At 39.9% G+C, this 23,018-nt stretch overlaps 1 protein-coding gene across 1 annotated transcript in view; it reads left to right on the top strand.

Annotated features, from left to right (window-relative positions):
* RBM20 (RNA binding motif protein 20) overlaps positions 1-22,215 on the top strand; it is a 116,534-nt gene extending 94,319 nt beyond the window's left edge. Inside the window, 9 exon segments of the mRNA XM_033149704.1 lie at positions 208-351; positions 2,484-2,615; positions 5,474-5,553; positions 6,950-7,646; positions 9,952-10,047; positions 12,921-13,557; positions 14,633-14,752; positions 16,405-16,526; positions 21,394-22,215. Of these exon segments, the coding sequence (XP_033005595.1) occupies positions 208-351; positions 2,484-2,615; positions 5,474-5,553; positions 6,950-7,646; positions 9,952-10,047; positions 12,921-13,557; positions 14,633-14,752; positions 16,405-16,526; positions 21,394-21,504 (2,139 nt within the window). The 3' untranslated portion in view covers positions 21,505-22,215.
* The last annotated feature ends 803 nt before the right edge of the window (positions 22,216-23,018 follow it).

Here is a 23,018-nt window from a genome sequence, read left to right as displayed (position 1 = left end):
ATGCGGTTTACTCGACTTACAAATTTTTCTGAATTTTTCGTTTCCAATGCATTCCTATGGGAAAATCGCTTTTTCCGACTTACAAATTTTTCGACCTACGAATGTGCATTCAGACGGATTAAATTCGTAAGTCAAGGTACCACTGTATGCGTCTGGTTGGATGCTCTTGTAGATATCTGCATCTAGATTTATTTTTAATAATTTCAGCTGCCACAAAGGAAAAGTACACCAGGTCGAGTAGTACACATCTGTAATCTTCCTGAAGGAAGCTGTACAGAGAATGATGTCATTAATCTTGGACTTCCCTTTGGAAAAGTCACAAATTATATCCTTATGAAATCTACCAATCAAGTATGTCCTTCTTTTTATTGTATGCTATAATAAAAGCATAAATATGTAAATGTATTGTTTGAGTTTTTAACATAAATTGCATTTTCTTAAAGTGCAGTAGTTATTTCAAAAGTGACTGTGTGTAGTTAGCTCTTTAGTTCTTCCAGAATAATTGCTTGTTTTATTTATAAGGTGAATTGAGTTCAGATGCCCAGTTTAGATCATTGTATTTTCAGATGCCTGCATATTTTACAGGAACTTTGTCAAGCAAACACAGGACTGCATTGTAGGAGATTAGTGGCTTTAGTGACTGTTTCTCAGTGGAGGAGAACATCCTTGTATAGGTTAGGTTTTCCTGTCCGCTCTTAAGAGCCAATCTTAAGGATGGATAAATCTTATCGATTTTGTGTCTCTCAATTTCTCATTTTTCCTACCTTAAGTTTGCAACTCCACTTTTTCACACTAGTTTGCAATTTTATTCAGTAACTTTCATCAGAACTGTAATGCACATTTCTCCTGATAATACACATTTTGGATGCAATTTTGGCCTTTATATAGATATATATGCATTTTTTAAAGCAGTTTTTCCTTATATAACTCATTTTTGTATGCTGTTTTCACTAGGCATGCTTTCTCCTAATATAAACATTTTTGCACACATTATTTGGTTGGAAAAATGCATTGTTTACAGATTACTTTATTTCGGCTTTAAGCCCATAGACATAACAAACAAGAACAGAGAAAATGTGCACATTCTGATTTACAATTACTAGGAACAGAATAAGTTAAAAGATATACAAATTAAATAAATTATAATGGAAATTAAAAATTTCAAGTTGTGTATAACAATCCATTGCATCCCTTGAGTGTCACTACTGGGGTTAAATTTTTTGCCATTTATAGAGTTACAATCGTATCAGAATCTTGCAACAAAAGAGCAAGATGAGACTCTTCCAAATACCCCGGCAGTTTTTGAATTAGTGGAAGCAATAAATTCTTTCGGGCAGCACAATATAGAGGGCAGATAAACACTATGTGATGTAGGGTTTCAATCAAACGGTTATCACAGGCACATAAATCCGAGACTTGGCTCTTAGAAAATCTATGAAAAAGGACGTTTGAGGGGAAGACATTAAAACGTGCTTTGATAAAAGCAAAGTGGTGGCTAGCAATAGAGAGAGATGTTAAATAAGCTGGCACTTGCAATGATGGAACAATGCCCAGGTGAAAAATGCATTGTAAAATCCAGAAGTGTGAAATTTGAAGGAAGGCTGTTTCAGCGTGCATATTGTTTTAAGGAATGTCAATTAGGTAGGTTCATATTGAAATGCAAAGTGAACCAAATTTCTCGCCCAACCCCTATCATGGTTAAGGAAGAGAAACTTTAAACCCAATCCCCAGTTCATTCAGATAACATGCTACGCCACAGCTTGATTTAGCTGCTGCACTGTGCTCAAAGGACCAGGGCAGAGCAAAGTGGGTACAGGCTGCTCTCCAGAATGCATCAGTTTGCACAGCTTCAGTAAACCACTTTTTGGATTACCATGATTTGTAAATGAGGCCAATGTTCCTTTCCTTCTGCATATAGCTTGTAGTTAAACTGTAGTAATCAATTATCATTTTTTTAAAACCCACATTTATGAGTTTCTGTACTACTAATTTTTTTGTACCCGGTCCCATGAAAATTACTTGAAATCTTTCACAGGGCTCGGGATATATTTTTCCTTGTGTGGCTAGATGCAAAGGAGGGCAAGACTCTTGTACCATTAGTAGCTTTGCACAAGATGGAAATCTTAGCAGACTGTCCTTTCAACATCCTTGATTACAAGATGCATCTACCAAGCTACTTTCTTTCACATATCAGTGGAAGATACTGGTGTCCTGTCTTTCTGTGTAACTAAAATTATGCCTGTGTGTGTGTGTGTGTGTGTGTGTGTGTTTGTGTTTGTGTGTGTATAGATTAGTAGAGATATAAGTGTGTCTACTTATCTACACATAAATATCACAATATATTAGGATAATCTTAATATTTATTCTAATGAACTTCACTTTAATATACTATGAAGATGCAGTTTTTGTCATGTTGTTCTTCTTTTTTTACTAAATGATCTAAAATACAAAGAGAACTATAAACAGTTTCTGTATTATAACAGGCTTTTCTAGAAATGGCCTACACTGAAGCAGCTCAGGCTATGGTGCAGTACTACAAAGAAAAACCTGCAATAATAAATGATGACAAATTGCTCATTAGAATGTCTAAAAGATACAGAGAACTTCAGTTGAAGGTAAATAAATTAATTATCCTGTCTTTCTGTGAATTTTGGTGTTAGTTGTTCAACTGCTTTCATTGCTAGTACTGCATGTTGTTTTCAGATAAGCTTTCATAAATTCTTTCCCACTGTTTCCCCCTTCACCATGTCATTGTTTATATACCTGTGGTATCATTTATTGGGCAAGCCTGCCTTTTCTGCTTAGACTGAATATTTGACTAAAGTACTGGACAAATAAGACCCCTGATTTCTCCCATAGACCCCATCTGCACTATCTAAACATTTAAAGCACTATCATAGTATTTTAAACAGTCATGGTTTCCTGCAAAGAATCCTTGGAACAGTAGATTTTTAAGAGTGCTGAGAGTTGTTAGAAGACCACTATTCCCCTCACAGACCTTGTGTTCCCTGGGAATTGGGATTGATAGTTAACCACTCTAGGTAATAAACTCCTGTGTAGAGACGATTTCAGCAAAACTTTATCTATGGAGCTTTTCTGTAAACAATATATCAACGGAAACGTGTAGCTTGTGCCATTGCTGATGAGTTGTGTGACATATTTGTAGTTTTTATTAAAAAGGCATTTTTTGTAGCCAGTGTTAGTCAGTGACTCTCATAAGTATGTCGCCCACACGTGCTCAGTATGAACCTGCTGTGAAAGGAGTGAGTGTGGGCTGAATGGAATGTTGGGTGGGTAAAAATAATTGCCAAGTGAAGATGATCAGTTGGGTACTTGTAATGTGGAATGGTAGCTTCAGCTGCATGGCTGCTTCAGTTCTGTAGGCTCCATGTATCTGTTCCAGCGAACAGACAAATCTGGGAATTAGGTCAACCACACTGCTACTCATATCCACCCTGTTTCAAGACCATAGTAAATCTTGAACCAGGACTTTTTTTTAGCCGGAGGTCAGTGGAATTGAATACCGGCACCTCTTCTGTGTGTTCCAGAACCTCTGTAGTGTGGCAGTGCCAACAGAGGCAGAGGTCGGCACAGCACTCAGGTCAACAACTTGGGGTGGTGCTCCCCCTAAAAAAGTCAACAAGTTCTAGCACCTCTTTCTATAGGAAAAAAAAGCCTTGTCTGGAACTAACCACAGGATGAGATACTATACCATATAAATATTGTCTAAATACTGTGTCTATTAGGGCTCTTAATAGCTGTAATTTCTCAGCAGTTTGAGTGGAAATGTAAAGTCACTAGCCAGCAATGGATGCCATAGTGGGGCAGCAGACTCACTTGACCTGCAACTCTGTTATTCCTGCTTATCAGGAGGAGTAAGGTTGGTGTACTGCAAATGCACTGTGCCCTCTTGGCTCCTTCTCCTCTGCCTCCTGGTATGCAGCTCAAGTCAACAACCAATTAACCCCTGTGTTGCAAACCCTTAGACTGTAACAATGAAAGGCAACACGTAGACCAATAAAGAATCAAGGCACTAATTCATTAAACGTAACAAACAACCCATAATACAGGACCACATACATTTGTAAATATGGTTCCTAACAGGTAAGAATACTGGAATACTGTGTCCAGTTCTGGGCACCACAGTTCAAGAAGGATACTGACAAGCTGGAACGTGTCCAGAAGAGGGCAACCAAAATGGTCAAAGGCCTGGAAACAATGCCTTATGAGGAACGGCTTAGGGAACTGGGTATGTTTAGCCTGGAGAAGAGAAGGTTAAGGGGTGATATGATAGCCATGTTCAAATATATAAAAGGATGTCATATAGAGGAGGGTGAAAGGTTGTTTTCTGCTGCTCCAGAGAAGCGGACACGGGGCAATGGATTCAAACTACAAGAAAGAAGATTCCACCTAAACATTAGGAAGAACTTCCTGACAGTGAGAGCTGTTCGGCAGTGGAATTTGCTACCAAGGAGTGTGGTGGAGTCTCCTTCTTTGGAGGTCTTTAAGCAGAGGCTTGACAGCCATCTGTAAGGAATGCTTTGATGGTGTTTCCTGCTTGGCAGGGGGTTGGACTGGATGGCCCTTGTGGTCTCTTCCAACTCTATGATTCTATATAAGTCTCTTTAAGCGACCACTATGATTAATGTACGTCTGGCGATACAATGATCAATCTCAGGGTGCACGTAGATGCACGTGGAGTGGTACCTTAGAAGACTACTCCTTTTATTGTTGTGGTATGTATTCTTTTATTGTTAACTCTGTTGTTAATTCTTATGTTAATTTTATGATACATGTTTTGCTATAGACTTTGTTTACCAGTACTCATGCATATGCGGGTCATCGTTGCTATCATTCTTTTTTATAGTCATGCTGAGGAAGATTATTTCGAAACAGTGTGATTATCCGGATCACTGTCCTCACGATCACCTTGGCACCACTCCACGTGCATCTACGTGCATCCTGAGACTGATCATTGTATCGCCAGACATACATTAATCATAGTGGTCACTTAAAAGACTTATATGACTTACCGGTATATTACTTTCAGAGACTTTTATGTTAGGAACCATATTTACAAAAGTATGTGGTCCTGTATTATGGGTTGTTTGTTACGTTTAATGAATTAGTGCCTTGATTGTTTATTGGTCTACGTGTTGCCTTTCATTGTTACAGTCCTGGTATGCAGCAGCAACATGACTGACGGAATATCAGATACTATGCTGCTGCTCTCACTTGTACTGTCTTGTACTGTCTTTAGCAACTTCTTTAACCAAATGGTTTCTTGCCAATTGAATAATTGTTTTTAGTTCATTAGTTTTCTCTTATTTAACAGTAAGAAACTAAGTCATAGCATTCTGCAATGCAAGCATAATAAAATAAATAAAATATTCATACCAGTGCTTCTCTTTAAATAGCTTGAAGTGTGAAGCTTATTTACAATTATTAATCTGTATGTTTATATTTGGCTTAGAAACCAGGTAAGAATGTGGCAGCTATAATCCAAGACATCCATTCTCAGAGGGAGCGGGACATGTTGCGGGAGACAGACAGGTATTACACAGTGTTAACAGTTGATGTCAGAAAGAGGCTGAGATTGCTTTATGGAACAGAGATGCTTTTGGATAATACAAAAATAGGCAGATAGGACACATTTCTGCAAGTCTAAAGCTAGGAACAACAGCTTTTACTTTTTTGATTTGAAATGTGTTTGTTTTGAAAAGTTAAGATACTTAAAAAATGTTTGCTATATTAAGAAAATGCATGCTGAAATACTGACATTCTCAGTAAAATATGCTGAGCACAAACTACAGCATGTTTCTGAAATTTTCAAGAAGAAAATGCCAAATGCACAGACACTGTGAAATACCAGTTTTAAATAAAATATTAATTCACTTTCTATTATTTCCTGTTTATTGTTGTCTGAAGTTAAGACAAAAAACTAGTAGATTAACTCATAAATGATCTTTTTGCTTGTAGTTAAGGTACTTGTAGTTAAGGTACTTTAGTCATTATATATGTGTAGATGGCTGGATATGCATTCAGCTCAAAATCATCAAATTGTTTGGTTATGTGAACAAATCTGTATTCATTATCATCCTTACTGTTTGCATGCAATTTTATTTTTGTTCTTGTTGCTATGCGATAGTTATACTGTTCAAATTAACTGCCTGATCTAAGACAGACATAGGAGTATTCTCCTCGGCGCCCGCTAGCAGAAGTACAAATTAATAAATCCTCCTTTTTTGCACATGTACTGTACAAATGTTTACTTACAATGCAGTGCTGTGTGTAATTTTAACCATTTTAAAGCAATTTAGATGCTTAATATTGTTATACAGACACAGTATACTTCTAGAGATAAATAGAAAGACATGCAGGTTGTTGTGGCACTTTAGGGACTAAGGCTGAGAACCTTATGCTGGACTGAGGGGTTGAGGGGTTGGACTGAGCAGAGATAAGTATCTTATCTTCTCACATCAGGCATGAAGCCCTCTGGCAGTTTCATCACCAACAGATTCTAACAGAAGGCCCTGAAACATCTAAGGTCATCAAAGACCTGATATGGCTGAACACCACTTGTTCCTTCCCCACCCTGTTTCTTTGCTGCCACTGTAAGAAGCTGGTCTGCAGATGTGGAAGTGATTCTGCCACTCCATAAAGCCCCACAGGCAGAGGATGGGGTTTGGATTGTTCTATCCCTGTTTTATTTCGGAAGAACTTTTACTCAGATGTTTTATGGCCATTAGTACTGGTTTCTTAAATGTCTTTGGTATTTTACTGATTATTATTGATTGTTACTGGATATTATAGTGTTTTATGATGGTATGAACTGCTTTAGTGTTTCTGTCTTGTGATTGAAAAGTGGTACTGTATAAAATATTATAAAACTATTATAAAACAATGGTAAGAATAATAAGTAGCATCCTTCTTTTTCTTTGTGTTATAGATATGGACCTGAAAGGCCTCGGTCTCGCAGCCCTATAAGCCGTTCTCTTTCCCCAAGATCACACACTCCAAGCTTTACTTCCTGCAGCTCCCCACATAGTCCGCTGAGCACAAACTGGACAGACTGGGGAAATGGAAGAGAGCCATGGGATCAGTCTTCATATTCCCGAAGGGAGGAAGAAAGAGAATCAATGCCCTGGAGAGAGAATGGGGAAGAGAAAAGAGATAGGACTGACACATGGGTGCATGAGAGAAAACATTATGTGCGCCATTTGGATAAAATAGACTCGGAAGAACGTTCTGAAGGAACCAGAAGCTACAGAGAAAAATATTTAAGAGGGGGGTCACCCAGTGCAAAGGGGGTTCATGGTTTGCCTGGATATAAGAACAGAGAAGAAGACTATTATAGGAAACCAACAAAGCAAAAATCTGATAAGTATTCAAAACAGACAGTGGATACCGCTCCAAAGTGTAAAAGGAAGGAAGAAGCAAGATTGAAAGAACACAAGTATTCTCACTGTGAAGATCCAACAAGTGAAGAAAAATTAGAACAGAAACCCAACAAGGTCCCTGACAGTATCAAGCAAAAGCAAAGTGATAAGGAAAAATTCAAGGATTCTGATAAAAAGTCAGAGGGAGAGGTACCTGATGAGGCTGAAAGAGTTAATGTGAAGACAGGGACAGGAACTGAAAATGAGGTAATAAGTGATTTAAATTACTATTGGAAGTTAAAAAAATTATGAGACACTTTGTAATTAAAAGTGCCTCTTCTATATAATGTGAATTTACAGAATGAACATGCACAGATGTAAATTAGACTCCCATCAACACTATCTCTCCTTGCTTATTTTTACAAATCAGATTAAATAATTTCCCCCCATGTTGCAGGCATCACCCCCTCGTGTATTGTATTATATTATATTATATTATATTATATTATATTATATTATATTATATTATATTATATTATATATATTATTATATTAATTACATTACATTATATTATATTATGTGTAACTGTTGTGTTGATTATATAAGTCACCACTTTGTCATTCTGCCAGTGAACAACCTCAATGGAACTGACTGTTTAAGAATTTGTGTGTTGTTTATTAGTTAATTAAGGAATTTGAAATTAGGAGCAAATGATGTTGTTAAGAAAAATCACAAGGACATACAAGCTTAAGTTTCCAATGGAATAGAATAGAAAAAGATACCCAAGAAACATATTGCAACAGTTTGATTTAGATGCATTCCTGGTGCAGATTATCGCTATGGAGCGGCAGTCACATTTGATAAAATTTGCATAAAGCTATTTAGTGTAATGTTCAGTACAACTGTATATCCCTGCCCAGGGTATCATTACTTATGCTGAGAAGTGACTTACTGTTAATTATAATCTAATTACTTTTACAATATTTCCCGTTATAATTACTATCCTGAGAACTGGATCACATTCATTTTGATTTCATAACTGTCATAATGTGGAAGGGCCCAGTAATTCACTGATTTTGTGACATTTCAAAATAGCAAATCCTTACCTTAAGTTGTACAAGTTAAGAATGTGCATCCCTACAGTACATTTTTACAGTGAATGGACTTTAGTAACTTATTGTCTGGATCTTCTGATAACTCCAGTATTCAGCATTATTACCTTGCTCTTTGTAGCTGGGATCCAAAGATCCAGTATAATATATGCAACACATTGGCGGCGCACAATAATCTCCAAGTCAATTATACATTCTTTATCATACATTAGTCATCAAAGTTCTGAGCCACAAGGACTTATAACCTGACAAATCTGAAAACAGATTGTTGATATCTAATTACAATGTGTGTTTTTCAAATGTTTGATACTATCTAAATATCTAATTCTAGTATGTCTTCCAGATGTTAAACTCAGTCTTAGATCAGCTTAAGTTCACAAAGAGGCGGGGAGGGGAGGCTTGCAGAGTGCAGTAAAAATAAAGAAATCTTTGAATAATTAATTCCTATGAGGCATCACAGACCACTTTTCAAATTCTCCTCAGTTTCAACATTGCTTGCTATGCAACATGGTAGCTGCTAGCTTAAGTTCAAGGAGTGGGTTTGGGGATTCTTTGAATCCTGGCCACTTTTTCAAATTCAGAAGTTGATAGTTCCAAAGTAAGTGTTTCTGCATAGGGGAATGAGGTAGTGTTTTTTACATGTGACTGCCTTTACAAGATAATGCTTTTTAAAATTTATGACCCTCACCCAGTGATAGGCGAAGACAGACAAAACAGTTTTAGAGCAGCAAGCAAGTTGAATTTGGAAGCACCTTCACTGTGTTAAATCTGAATATAGTAATCTTCTCCAGGGGTCTAGCTCTGAAAAAACAGAGGTCCCTTGCAGAAAAATCTGGCTGTGTCCAGCACTGGTTGAGTGGCACCTCATCATTTTATCAATAAAGCTTCCTGCTCCCAAACCCCCAGAGTAGTTTATAATTTGTGTTCAAATAACACAATGAATGGATTGATAGATACACATGCAACTCTCTAATTCTAAAAAAGCAAAACTAAACCAGGTAACCCATCTGATAACCTGGGAGAAAGGGCAACAATAAGAGCTTATCCACACTTCCTCTTGTTCCACTGCTTTCTCCCAGGGTAAACTGCTCTTTAGAACTCAGTTGGAGCAAGCGACAATTGGGTTTTCTGCACATTCCCATTTGTTCTTATTTAGAACTCAAGAGCAGATTTTCCCTGCGAAAGCAGTAGGACAAGGGGGAAATTGCTTGGACCCATGCCTAGAAAGCGTGAGTCAAGCAGAATACTGCTAAGACCCATGCTTTCTAGGCACGGGACAAGTGGAAGTGTGGATGAGGCCTCCACTAAATCAGCATTTGATTTTCTGGTACAGTATGTACATCCATCCATCAAATTGTGAAGGCGGGAGGAAGAGGGCTCACATCATGAATAAGGGATGCAATTTAAGTTCACTTTTTATATTACATCTGTCTTCACCCATAGACAATCTCTGTCTTAGGTTAAAAATATATATTCTAATATGGAGATCCCCTTTCCTGCAAATAAGCAGATGAAAGAAGCAGAAGAACCTATGGAAAACTCAAGAAAAGAAAAGGTGAGATTTATACATTCATGGGCCTTGATATCTGATGTAAAATTTGTTTGTTTGAAAATTTCTTGTGTCACTTGGCTGCCAGATATTCAATATATAATCAAAAACATGAAAAATACAAACAACACTAAAATCAGATAGAAACACATAGCACATTGAAGGTGCAAATCTTCAGGAAGGCAACACATTCATGAGCATGGCCTGTGGTGTGTTGCTTTAAAACAGGATCTTCACAGTGGCAGCATCTCAACAGTAGGATATTTTCCCCCACTAGGGAAGTGTGATCATATCTAATACTGTCAAATTTCAGATTTTAGCTGAAAATGTTTTTGTTCATCCAGACTTTGGGGACATATGTTTTGTATGGGTCTTGCATTATTTTGCTGCTGTATAAAGTTATAATTTTATCAGGCTGTTTTTAAATGTTTTAAATTATTGTGTACAATTGCTGTGCTTTTTATTATGTTGATGACTGCCCTGTGCTCCATCATGAGGAAGGGTGGTCTATTAATAATAGCAATAGCCAGTACAGTTATATTAATTTTAAAAAACAGCCACCAGATTTATTTGATTGATTAATTAATTAATTATTATTATTTTTTGTAAATAGTTACCGGTAAGTTTTTGTGTGCCCCCTAAAAGCCAGAAATGCAATTACAGTCTGGGGAGCAGATTCTAACTTTTACTGAAAAGAAGTTAATGCAGAAGGAGGCTCTCTGTATGGCACAGAGAACCCAAGCTGTTTAGGATTTTAAAGGCAATAAGCAGCACTTTGAATTGGGTCTGGAAGGGCACTTCCAAAAGTATTTAGGTGTGGGGATGACACTCATTGTTGTGAGAGGAGGACTTCCCTTTCATCTCTTCCTCCCACAACTCCCCACATCCAAATCTGCTCCAGAAAGTACCCCAAACCTCTGCAGCATTTTATGGGAGTATGTGGGATGCTGCAGGGGTGAAGATCCATTGCTCCAATGGTGTGTATTCTGCTTGTAGAAGGACACTACTGGATTTCACCCAAAGGCTTTACAAATTATGTCATCATGACCTTTGCTTCTTTGGACAGATCCTCAGACTCTTTTTTTAGTTGTTCTTCACACACTTAGATTGCTTCGAATACTTGGCACTGGCTTTCAAAAATTTGGCATCTTTGAAAAGCTATAGAGTTTTAAAAATTAATTCCAAGCATTAGGCCCACTTGTCACTTTGAGCAGGAGCAAATTAAATAAAGTTAAAGTGAGAACTTATTGAAATGATACATAAGTGAAAAGCTAGTCCCCCAGTCCAGCTCTGAAGAAACACAGGCCAATGTCCTTGGATGTTTTCCAACATCATATCTTTAGGGTCATGAGCTGATCATCAGATGCAAAAACTAGTAGTATCTATAGCAGCAGGAAACTGATCTCCCAAGAGTATCTGCCCTCCGTGCCTTTCTAGGACACTAGAAGGATAAGTTTAATAGAGCAAACAGGAGAGAAACAAATAGGCTTAGCTTTTATATTTTTGGAAGTTTCCTGCCCCCAACCCTTTACAATTTCTCCTCCTAGGGCATATGACAAAAATTGTCATAACAATGAAAAATAGTAAGATCAAAAGTTCAAATGGGACTACAACAGCAGAGCCATAGGCACACTGCATTGGGCACACATAAGGATTCTAACAGCTGATGTGTGCCATATGCAGCCTTTTGAACAGAAGCAAAGGTTGTTAGGCAAAACGTTCCTATGGCTGATATCAAAATCTTTTTTCAACTTTGAATCATCGTCCATCTAAAAATTCCTAGCATTTCTGCCAGGCCGTTTTATTGGGTTTTATTGGCCGTTTTATTCTTCTGTGGTGGCTGATGCACATTGGGACTGGTAGGGCAGAAAGCAGGGAGCCTGAGAGTAGGCAAAGCCAATGAGGGGCAGAGCTGGAACCAATGAGCTGCAGAGCCAACTAATTCTACTTTGAATCCCTTTGTTGTTATTTATTAAATTTACCCTTCCACGTAAGATCACAGAGTGGTTTGCAGTATAAAAACACAAAATATATAACATAATAACAACATAATAACCAGCCAAACAAACAAACAAACAAAAACAATACCCCCAACATATTTTAAAGGCCATAGATGGATTAATCAGCCAAAGGCCCAGATGAAGAAGAATGTTTTCACCTGGTGCCTAAAGATATGTAATGAAGATGCCAGGAGAGTCTCCTTGGGGAGAGCATTCTACAAATGGGGAGTCACCACAGAAAAGGCCTTTTCTTGTGTGGCCACTCTCCAGACCATCTTCATCTACAAGGGCAACACTGAGGCACTAAGGAGAAGGTAACACAGTGCATCCCCTGAACTGGTTGTAAATAAGCAAACAGGTGGGGCAGACTGTGAATAATGGGGCAGTTCCCCACTTGGCCTAATGGAATAGCCTCACCAGGGATTCCTCATTGTTGTGATATACCAGGAGTGGCAAGCTATAAAATTTCCCAGCACTCAGGAAAATGTGGTGTGATCTCTTAGAGTAATCAAATGATACCTTAACACATGGCATGATAAAGGTCCATAATTTTATCAGGACAAATTACTTGTTCTTTACTGTTATAACAATTGTTTTCTCAAAAATTATCTTCTGTACCATGAAAATAAATAAAAACAGTACAGTATTTTTAAAAAGGGGGAAGCAGGTGTTTTCAATCTCCATATGTGAATAATAATAATAATAATAATAATAATAATAATAATAATAATAAGGGAGAGAGGGAACATGTTAACCTGTGACTTACTGTGACTCATTATTAAAATAATGAACCATGGTGTGTTGTTGCATCTGAACTGGACCTCCAATAATATCCTCTTTATTGACATATTCACAATGTGATGTACATCTTTGTTACAGGATTGGGAGAGCGGAAGTGAGATGGAAGCTGAGACCTGGTATCCAACTAATATGGAAGAGCTAGTAACTGTAGATGAGGTGGGAGAAGATGACCTTATAATGGAACCGGATATAACTGAACTTGAAGAAATAGTAACAGTAGGTCAGAAAGATCAAGAATGTCCTTTAGTGAGTTCTTTAGCTGCTGGATTACAGGTGAAGAATGAGCACAGTTTATTAAGTGGAAGCAAAGACAAATCAAACGCAATGGAATCAAGCTTAGGGTCAGAAGAGGAAAACGCAGGGGATCTCCCTGGCTCTGAAGGTGATAATGCAGCTGATAAAGCACCACATCTAAATCTGGACACTGAGCAGAAGCCAGATGAATTGCAAGAAGACAGACCTCTAAGGGATTCTGATTACCATGATAAGCAAAGAAAAATAAAAGAAAGCACTAACATTCATTTAAGGTTGGAAGAGCAGTGTGTATCTTCTGATCCTCCAAAAGAAGAGCTCTTCCAGCAGAATGACACACTCGTAGATGATGATAAAGAGATGGAATCATTAGAAAGTGAGAGTAGAAAAGCTATGGAAATGCTGGTAAAAAACTCCCAGGAGGAAACAAGCTGTGGAAGTCAGGAACATCAAAAGGCACCGGGTAACTAGTATATTTTTCCTTTTCTCCCTTTGTTAGATTAGTTTTGTTGTCCTTTTTCTGCTCAGTGTTTTCAGTTATTTTGTCATTAAGAGTAAACATTGTTCAAAGTATTGTGATTTTCCTAGGAAGAAACTCAGTTGAAGAACAGGACTGTCAAAATTAAGGTTCTTATTCAGTTGGTGTCAAGGAAATTAGATATGTATCAAGCAAGTGTTCTGGAAGAGACATCTGTCATTATGGTCACTTCTGGGTTCATACAAGTTGAGTTAAACCTTTGGAGCACCCAGCTTAAATTACTTAGAATTGTTAATGGGAAGACCAGGTCAACAACTAAATTATTTATGTCTGGTTGATAATAAAAAAACATTCCTTAGATATCTTTAAAAGATTAATTTGGCATGAAATGGCTTTTGGGATTGCCATATTTCATTCTTTTTTCATGGCAGAGCATAGTAATTTATTTTTTCTGATTTGTTTTTGTTACCCATATGTTTCATTGTTCATGACTTATGTTAATAGTTCAGAATTTGTTGTTCTAGTCAAAGGCCATGGCTATAGCTGGTATTCAGACAGTGGGATTGTGGTTCAGATGTTGTATAGCCTCAAGACACAGCTAACTTTAAATATCTTTATCTAGCTGATCTTTGTGACAATTTGAATTCAAATGTTACCCATCCAGGCACAGCACAAAACAACCTGTTATTCTTGGCAAACTATCAGCATGTTTCTTTTCTCAGTGACTGAGGCTCAGATTGTAGGAGTCCTTCTGACAGATCTTCAATCCACATATAGCTTGCCAACTTCTAAAGCCTAGAGTTGCCATCTGTTAACCTAAAAATTATAGCTATTCCTTATTGAGGTCTGAATCAAGAGAAGATATGTATATTTATTGTAGCTCTCAGAAAACACTGGAATGCAATGTATGTCAACCATGTCATGTGAATTCTCTTTAAAACTTGATTTGGGGGGATATTTAGTGTAGAAGCAACACTGGATTGATCTAGAAAATATGTTGGGTTTGGGTTATAAATATTGCACAAAACTGATTTTACTCAGTATCCTTTTGCTTTCAAAGCAAATTGTAGGTATCAGGAAATGAAAACTACTGACTTCCCAGAGGTGGAATCCAAAAGATCTTACTTTTCACCATCATGGGAACAAGAAGATGTGTTTACGGAGCTCAGCATTCCGCTAGGTATGTCTTATTACAAGGGACCCACATTTATCTCTTTACAATACATTTGTTTTGCAAGAAAACCATGGTATCTGTTTCAGATTATTTAAAAGAGTTACTGGCTTCTGAAAAGAGAAGTTTATGTTGCTCTCACTCAGTTGGCATTAGGCAATATATTAATAGTGGTGTTCAGTCAGGTTAGTGACATAAGGGGAAAGAATAAATTAAAAATAGACAGAGTCAAGTCGACCTTTTGATTTTCTCCAGAGGCACTGAATAGCATTGAAACTGGGACAGAGATGTCAAATACAGGGGATGAGCCTCTATTTAGTCAGTAACTTGGTGTTCAAAGCCCTTCTCATGAATTATGTTATATAATTGTTAACAAGAAGCCTGCAAGGTAGGTCAGTATTTATTATTAATGCATATACAATACACTGCAAAAATATAATCCATGACAAGTATAAAAAATAAACTTAACATAAATATCAGTCTCATTGTTACCAGACAAAAAAGTACATCTCTAAAGGCAGATACTTACAATAAGCATCATTTCTAATATTTGACAGAAGGTGCCCATCTATTTAATAATTCATGACAGCTTATCTTCACCTCTTGAATGTATATCAGACCTGCCACCTGATCTATTTAAGCTACCTTCAACCATTCTGGCAGCACAAGGTCTGCTATTTATTTATTTATTTATTTATTTATTTATTTATTTATTTATTATTTCTATACCACCCTTCATCTGCAGATCACAGAGCTGTTTACTATATAGAGACACAAAAATACATACCATAATAACAAACAAAAACAATAACACACACACAGAGAGAGAGAGAGAGAGAGTTTAAAAGGCCCCCACTGGACAGAGAGCCTGGAGAGAGAGAATTTCTATAGACCACAGCAACTCCCGCTCCCCAACCTTCAGAGAGCCAGTGTGGTGTAGTGGTTAAGAGTGGTAGACCTGTAATCGGGGGAACCGGGTTCGTGTCTCCGCTCCTTGGGCTAGTCACAGTTCTTTGAAGTCTCTCAGCCCCACTCACCTCACAGAGTGTTTGTTGTGGGGGAGGAAGGGAAAGGAGAATGTTAGCTGCTTTGAGACTCCTTCGGGTAGTGATAAAGCGGGATATCAAATCCAAACCTCCTCCTCCTCCTCCTCCTCCTCCTCCTCCTCCTCCTCCTTCTCCTTCAAGTCTGCCCTGATGTGCCACCCAGTACCCAGGTGGGTACAGCTGGGTGAGACCAACACCACCCTGTTCACAGGTAATACAGACCAGATCAGCCTCCTCATCTACAACCAGGTCAGACCTGAAGGCTGACTAATAGGAAAACCACAATTCCCTAGGTTACAGGAAGGGCTGGCAGATGGCACAGTCAGGTAGGAGAGAGGGTAAGAAAAAGTGACTTAGCCAAGACCACCTAGTGAGAAACAATGGACCTATGGTTTGACTCTATATAGGATAGCCTCCTATGCTACATTACTCTATGTTATTTTTGATAGAGAAATTATAAATACCTGAGCAGTGAAAGCACTATGCTTTTATAAATTCAGGTGACGCCAAAATAAGTTAAACCATTTTTCTCCCCTTCGAAAGGAATTTTATTTCTAATGCTATCTGATTCTCTCCCCACCCCTGTAATAATTGCAAGTCAATATTGTTTTATAGGCATGGAATTTGTTGTGCCCAGAACTGGCTTTTACTGCAAACTCTGTGGACTTTTCTATACAAATGAGGAGACAGCAAAGACTCGTCATTGCAGAAGTACTGTTCACTACAAAAATCTTCAGGTAACAACTGATTTATACATGCAAATTAGTATCTGAAACAAGTCTTGGGACTGCATACCTCCAGCATGTTCACCACCCTTGTGATGTGAAACACTTAACACTGTCTACTTGTGAATCCATGTTAGATTATTTTCAACCCATTTTTCAGTTCTACTGCTCATTCACTGCAGCATTTTATAGTCTATGGGCAGTATACAACTATGGCAAAAAATGACACAGATTAGGGGGATGGATCAGTCTTGCCCTCTAGGATCAACCCTTCATCTTCTTTTCCTGGAGACTTGGGAGTTATAGCAGCCATGGCAAAGCTTAGAAATTGTTTCTAGTAAAGCACCTCCTAAGGGTGGCTGAAGCCATGGCATCTATGCTCTGGGAAGAAGCATGTTGCAGGGGTGCCTGGCTTCCTTTCTACCTGTTACCTAGGTGTTTTGGAACATCCTCAGCTTGGTGGGTGCCTGGTGGAACATCCATAGGCAGTGCAGTCATTTTCAGCAGGGAGTATATGAGTATGCATGCTGTATAAAAGGTAAAGGGACCCCTGACAGTTAAGTCCAGTCACGAACGACTCTGGGGTTGCGGTGCTCATCTCGCTTTATTGGCCAAGGGAGCCGGTGTTTGTCTGCAGACAGCTTCCGGGTCATGTGGCCAGCATGACTAAGCCACTTCTGGTGAACCAGAGCAGTGGATGGAAAGCCGCAGTGGTACCTATTTATCTACTTGCACTTTGGCGTGCTTTCGAACTACTAGGTTGGCAGGAGCTGGGACTGAGCAATGGGAGCGCACCCCATTGCGGGGATCGAACCGCCGACCTTCTGACAGCAGTGGCGGAGGAAGCCTCCGCGCTACCCGGGGCGGCGAAAGGAAACGCCCTGGGGGCAGGGCGCCGTGGCATCACATTGTGACGTCACGACGGAGTGCCACCGCCGCTTTCACAGCCCCCTTTAGGCCGCAGAGCGAAAAGGCGGCTTGTGGGGCTGCCGAGTGCTATCAACGGCTCCCCGCCGATTGCGCACGGCAGCCCCACGAGCCGCCTTTCGTTCTGCGGCTCAAAAGGGGGCCGCGGAAGCGGCGGTCCGACAACGGAGTGTGCCTGCGCACTCCGCCGTCGGGCCGTGCGCTGTTGCTCCCGGGATGACTGAGGGAGCGGCGGTGTGTGGGGGTGACAAGCGGCGGCCCCTCCTGCCACTCCCCACGCACCGCTGGTCACCCCGGGAGCAGCAGCGCTGCACGGACGGGGTGCTCTCTCGGCCATGCGCTGCTGCTCCCGGGGCAACGGAGCAGCAGCGCGTGGGGGTGACAAGCGGCGGCCACTCCCGCCACTCTCCATGCGCCGCCGCTCGCTCCTTCGCCCCGGGAGCAGCAGCGCTGCACAGACAGGGTGCCAGGCAGCAGGGCTCCCATTGAGGAGTGGCAGGAGGGGCCGCCGCTTGTCACCCCTCCCCTCCCCTGGCACCCGGGGCGTAGCGCCCCCACCGCCCCCCCTAGCGACGCCCCTGTCTGACCGGCAAGCCCTAGGCTCTGTGGTTTAGACCACAGCGCCACCTGTGTCCCTATGCGTGCTGTATATCATGTACAAATAATGGGATATTTATTGTTAGCTGTTGAGTTCATTACTGAACACCTGGTATAAGACAGCAGTGAGGAGAGATGAGTGTATGAGTCTACGTTCATTCTGTGAACATTCTAAGCCTAAATGTAAATTGTACACATTTTGTACACTCTGCCTGTGAAGTACACATTTTTCAATGCATTTAAATGTATTTTGATTAATTTCCCCTAACTGCAGCACAAAATCTGGAGAATTGCATAATCCAATTAATAGTTGTCTTCCAATCTGCAAGCAAGTTCAGGAATGTAGAATTCTGTTGATCTACTAACAAAACAGACCAAATGAACTCCTCCTATATCTCTAATAACTAAAAAAGCATAGGTCTTAATGCAAGCACACCCAATTCACTTTCAAGCGCACCTTTTCTCTCTTTGCTTTCTTCTTTCAAAATGTATTTATTTATACAGTGGTACTTCGGGTTAAGAACTTAATTCGTTCTGGAGGTCCGTTCTTAACCTGAAACTGTTCTTAACCTGAGGTACCCCTTTAGCTAATGGGGCCGCCACAGTTTCTGTTCTCATCCTGAAGCAAAGTTCTTAACCTGAGGTACTATTTCTGGGTTAGCAGAGTATGTAACCTGAAGCGTCTGTAACCCAAGGTACCACTGTATTAAATTTATATACAGTGGTACCCCGGGTTGCGTACGTAATTGGTTCCGGGTTACATTTCGTAACCCGAAAAGTACGCAACGTGAACAAACACGCAAAAACCCCCAAAGTAGCGGTTTGAGCATGCGCAAACGCATCTGTGCATGTGTGAACTGCGCAGAACGCTTCTGCATCCGCGGGTTGCGCTTTCAGGTTACCGGAGTTCGTAACCCGAAGAGTACGTAACCCAGAGCGTACGTAACCCGAGGTATGGCTGTACCGCTCCTCATCCAAAGATCACAGGGCGGTTTAGACATATACAGTATCTTACGTGTCAAATGAAGTGAATAAAAAAGTAAGTCACTGGATTTTCTGGTACAGAACAACAACCTATAGATAACAAGATCTGAAGATTTACTATAACCCCATGTTACATACTTCTGTTTCGGATAAATAAGCCTTTTCTATTTGGATATGTGTTTGCCTACAGCTCTCTGCCCTGACTTTCAAGAACTTCAATTGCTGTTTTCATCATAAATGCTGGCCATTTCAGACCTCTATATTTTGTGCGATTACAGTTCAGGCCTTCTGTTAAATCTTGCAAGTTGTCAAAACCAACTAGAAGCTAAAGAGCTTTGGTTCAATTCCCTTGTTGCTCGTATCAAAAGTAATTGTGCATCAAATTGTTACACATCACAAGATTAACTGTCACCCAGCCTTGGCCTTTCTCTAGAAAATGAAGTGCACGCTGCAAGTTAATACAGAATGCTGTATAGAGCATGGTAGCAAGTCACGCACAAGTCTAAGTGAAAGGGGAGATGGCAACAGGTGAAAGGCTTGCCTTCAGGATTCTTTTTCTCCCTTTAGGGCAGCCACTAATCCAAGACCAAAGCAGTTTTAAATAGCTGGAAAAATATGCATTTGCTCATTAAAAGTCTATATACATTAATGGTTTTAGTGAACCTAAGCAACAGATGAATCTCTTTTTAAGAGCGTGAAATAACTGGCATTTCCTTGGCAGGGAGTCAGGAGAAGAAGCACTTAGACAGTTCTCAGCTTCGCCACACCTCTTGTGTGCATTTATACTAAATCCAGCTTCTCATTAGGTGCACAGCTGGTCTATACTAAGAGCACTGCCCTGTGTAGGGCTGTGATGTCAATGAGTAGCAGAAGAGAAGTGGTTCATAGTTGCTGTTGCAGTTTGGCATGTAGGAATTGGGGGCTGATCAGAAATGATGTGAAGCAGCCTTCCTGATACAAAAGCAGGGCCATAAAGTGGGGAGGGGTAAGGGAATTAATAGGAGAGCCACCACCTCCCCTTAATATCAAACGCAATAGATAAACTGGCCCAGATTCTGGATGCCATTTCTAAATGGTCTCACTGCCATTATATATCAACAACCCTACACTGACTATTTGGTGTACATGGCAGAATGAAACCACATCAATCCCAATTCCCTGGCATTTCTATATGAATGATATGTGTGGTGGGAAAACATATTTATGTGTACACAATTCCATCTCAAATATATATCTAAAACTTATAGAATCATAGAGCTGGAAGAGACCACAAGGGCCATCTGGTCCAACCCCCTGCCAAGCAGGAAACACCACCAAAGCATTCCTGACAGATGGCTGTCAAGCCTCTGCTTAAAGACCTCCAAAGGAGACTCCACCACACTCCTTGGTACATATACACTTGCTGAGTATATGTATGTTGTGTGAAGCAACTCGTGGATGGGCTATCCTACTCTCCTTCATGGCTGAGCACTAGAATGGCTGGACGTTATGAACATTATAAATGTTGTATTGACTGGTGTGTTTCACTTCCTTTCCTGGTCCTGCAAATAATTTGGACAGTATATTCTGGGGATTATTACTCAATTTGACGGATGAAGGCTCTCTACACATACCTGTATTCAGAAGTATTTTGCTTTAATACTTCATATGTTCCCAAGTTTAGACCTTGTTCAAATCAAGCTCTGAACAGAGCTATTGTTACAGAACAAACCAATAGTGAATTAATGTTTGGCTAAACACAAATGATGTGGCTCCCCCTCCTTGCACTGCCCAGAGGGACAAGCTGACAAAGCAATCTAGTTGTGAGGAAAAAGAGGACAGCTCACAGCCACTGCTGTGGCAGTACTTCTCATCCCTAGCTAGTTCTCCCACCTGTTCCTTTGGGTGACAAAAAAGGTAATAGTGTTTTCTTGCTGTTGGGCAGGAGGTGAGGGGAGGTTGCAGGCAGATCAACAATAATAAGACGTGGTGTAAAATAATGATCTTTCATTCAGCTGTGGGGTCCTTTGGTGGCATGTGTGCCTTGGTAAATGCCTGGTTATGCTGACTTCTGTTTATGGGCCTAAATATCTTATTGGTATTTCCTCCATCTTAGGAGTTATGTGAGCATTAGAATAATAGAATTGTAGAGTTGGAAGGGACCATGAGGATCATCTAGTCAAACCCCCTGCAATTCAGGAATTCACCCAACATGGGGCTCAAATCCATGATTCTGAGATTAAGAGTCCCATGCTCTATCAGATGAGCCTATCCCTCAAAGCATCTTCACCCCTATAGAGTGACATAAGCATTTGTGACAGTGGCTTGAAGGCATGAAGTTACCTGGTTGAAAATCAAATTATTTATATTTTCATTATTTCATTCACCACAGAAGTACCTATCCCAGCTTGCAGAAGAGAATCTGAAGATGAATGAGAAAGAAAGCAGTTTGCCACAAGATGATAATGGGATTGTCCCTCACTTTGAGGAGAAAAAGCTATGAGGTGAACACTAATGGTTTTCTGCTGATCCTGCTTGTGCACCTTTTGTTTGCACCGTTGAAAGGCAAGCATAATGAAAAGCTTGTTCTATGCATTTACACTGACAGCACCATTTAAAAACAATGCCTGAAATACAGTGAAGCAAAGTGACGTATCTGATAGCAGTAAAACTCCACTTTCTCAGCCTGTAATAAGCACAACAGCTCTCTTTAAACTAGAATTCTCAGGGATTCTCTCAGTGTTGGTTCAAGTAAATTGTTTAGTGAAAATATTCTGGGAGTGAGGAAGAAATAACCTGAAAAATCCTTGGATAAAATACTTTTATTTACATCACCTAGTCCAGCAGTGAACTACAGGTCTTGTAAGTACATCTATAAGTTATTGTTGTGTTACTGCTGATAACATTGGTTTAATCAGATGATAACAATATCCATGTCTTGTATGAAATACACACAGTTCATATATTCAAAGGGCTTACAATCCACATTGGGGTGGGGGGCAGAAGCAGTGAAGCCCTTTCCCCCTTCAGTGCCTTGACACATTTCAGAAGACTAAATATGTTCCAAGTTTTGCCTCTGGTAGGATTGCTTATCTCATCTCTTCTTTCCTTAAGGTTTTATTCATCCTAATTTTAGAAATCAACCAGGCACTTAATTTTGTTTCACTCAGAGCCATCACCCAATTTAAGAAACCTTAGTCAACTGACAGTATAAGTGTATTAGGTAAAGGTAAAGGTACCCCTGACCATTAGGTCCAGTCGCAGATGACTCTGGGGTTGCGGCGCTCATCTTGCTCTATAGGCTGAGGGAGCCGGCGTTTGTCCGCAGACAGCTTCCGGGTCATGTGCCCAGCATGACTAAGCCGCTTCTGGCGAACCAGAGCAGCGCACGGAAACGCTGTGTATTAAGTGTATTAAGTCTGCATAAATTTGCACATGAATAAAAGAAGTCCTAAAGTAGGGACATCTTTCTTTGTCTCAGATGATGAACATACTTGTTGCGCCATCTTAGAATGTGCAATGAGGGATGCAGAAGGGAGGTGATGGCACATGATGGTGGGGAGGTTTGGTCCCAGGGCATGGTTGGAAACACAAGTTGCAGCAGCCTTGCTGAAATTAAGCAGGTTGGGTGTGGTCTGTGCCTGCATGGGGAAATGGTTGAGGAGCATTTGGTATGCTTTGAGTTGCATGGTGGAAGAAAGGCAGATATATAGTTAAAGAAAAAATACCCTGCATTTGCCCAGTTGATCAGACACACCGTCTAAATTAATTAAAATGTTTTTAATGATTGATCAGCTAATGCTCTGAGAAGACTTTGAATTTCACTTCCATTAATTTCTATGTTGATGATATGGGTGCCCAATATAGTATTATTATAGTTGTGTTTCAGCAATATGTGTGTTTATATCACCCAGAGTTCCACTAAAGTAAACTGCTTTACTTTTTTGTTGTTTCAGTAAGGCTTGGAGTGGTAAAATGCAGAGATTCTGTAAAACTGTTAGTAGCATTAATCACAGG

Source organism: Lacerta agilis, chromosome 5 (assembly GCF_009819535.1).
Source record: "Lacerta agilis isolate rLacAgi1 chromosome 5, rLacAgi1.pri, whole genome shotgun sequence".
In the NCBI taxonomy this organism is placed as follows: domain Eukaryota; kingdom Metazoa; phylum Chordata; class Lepidosauria; order Squamata; family Lacertidae; genus Lacerta; species Lacerta agilis.
This window is presented reverse-complemented; position numbering and strand designations above follow the sequence as displayed.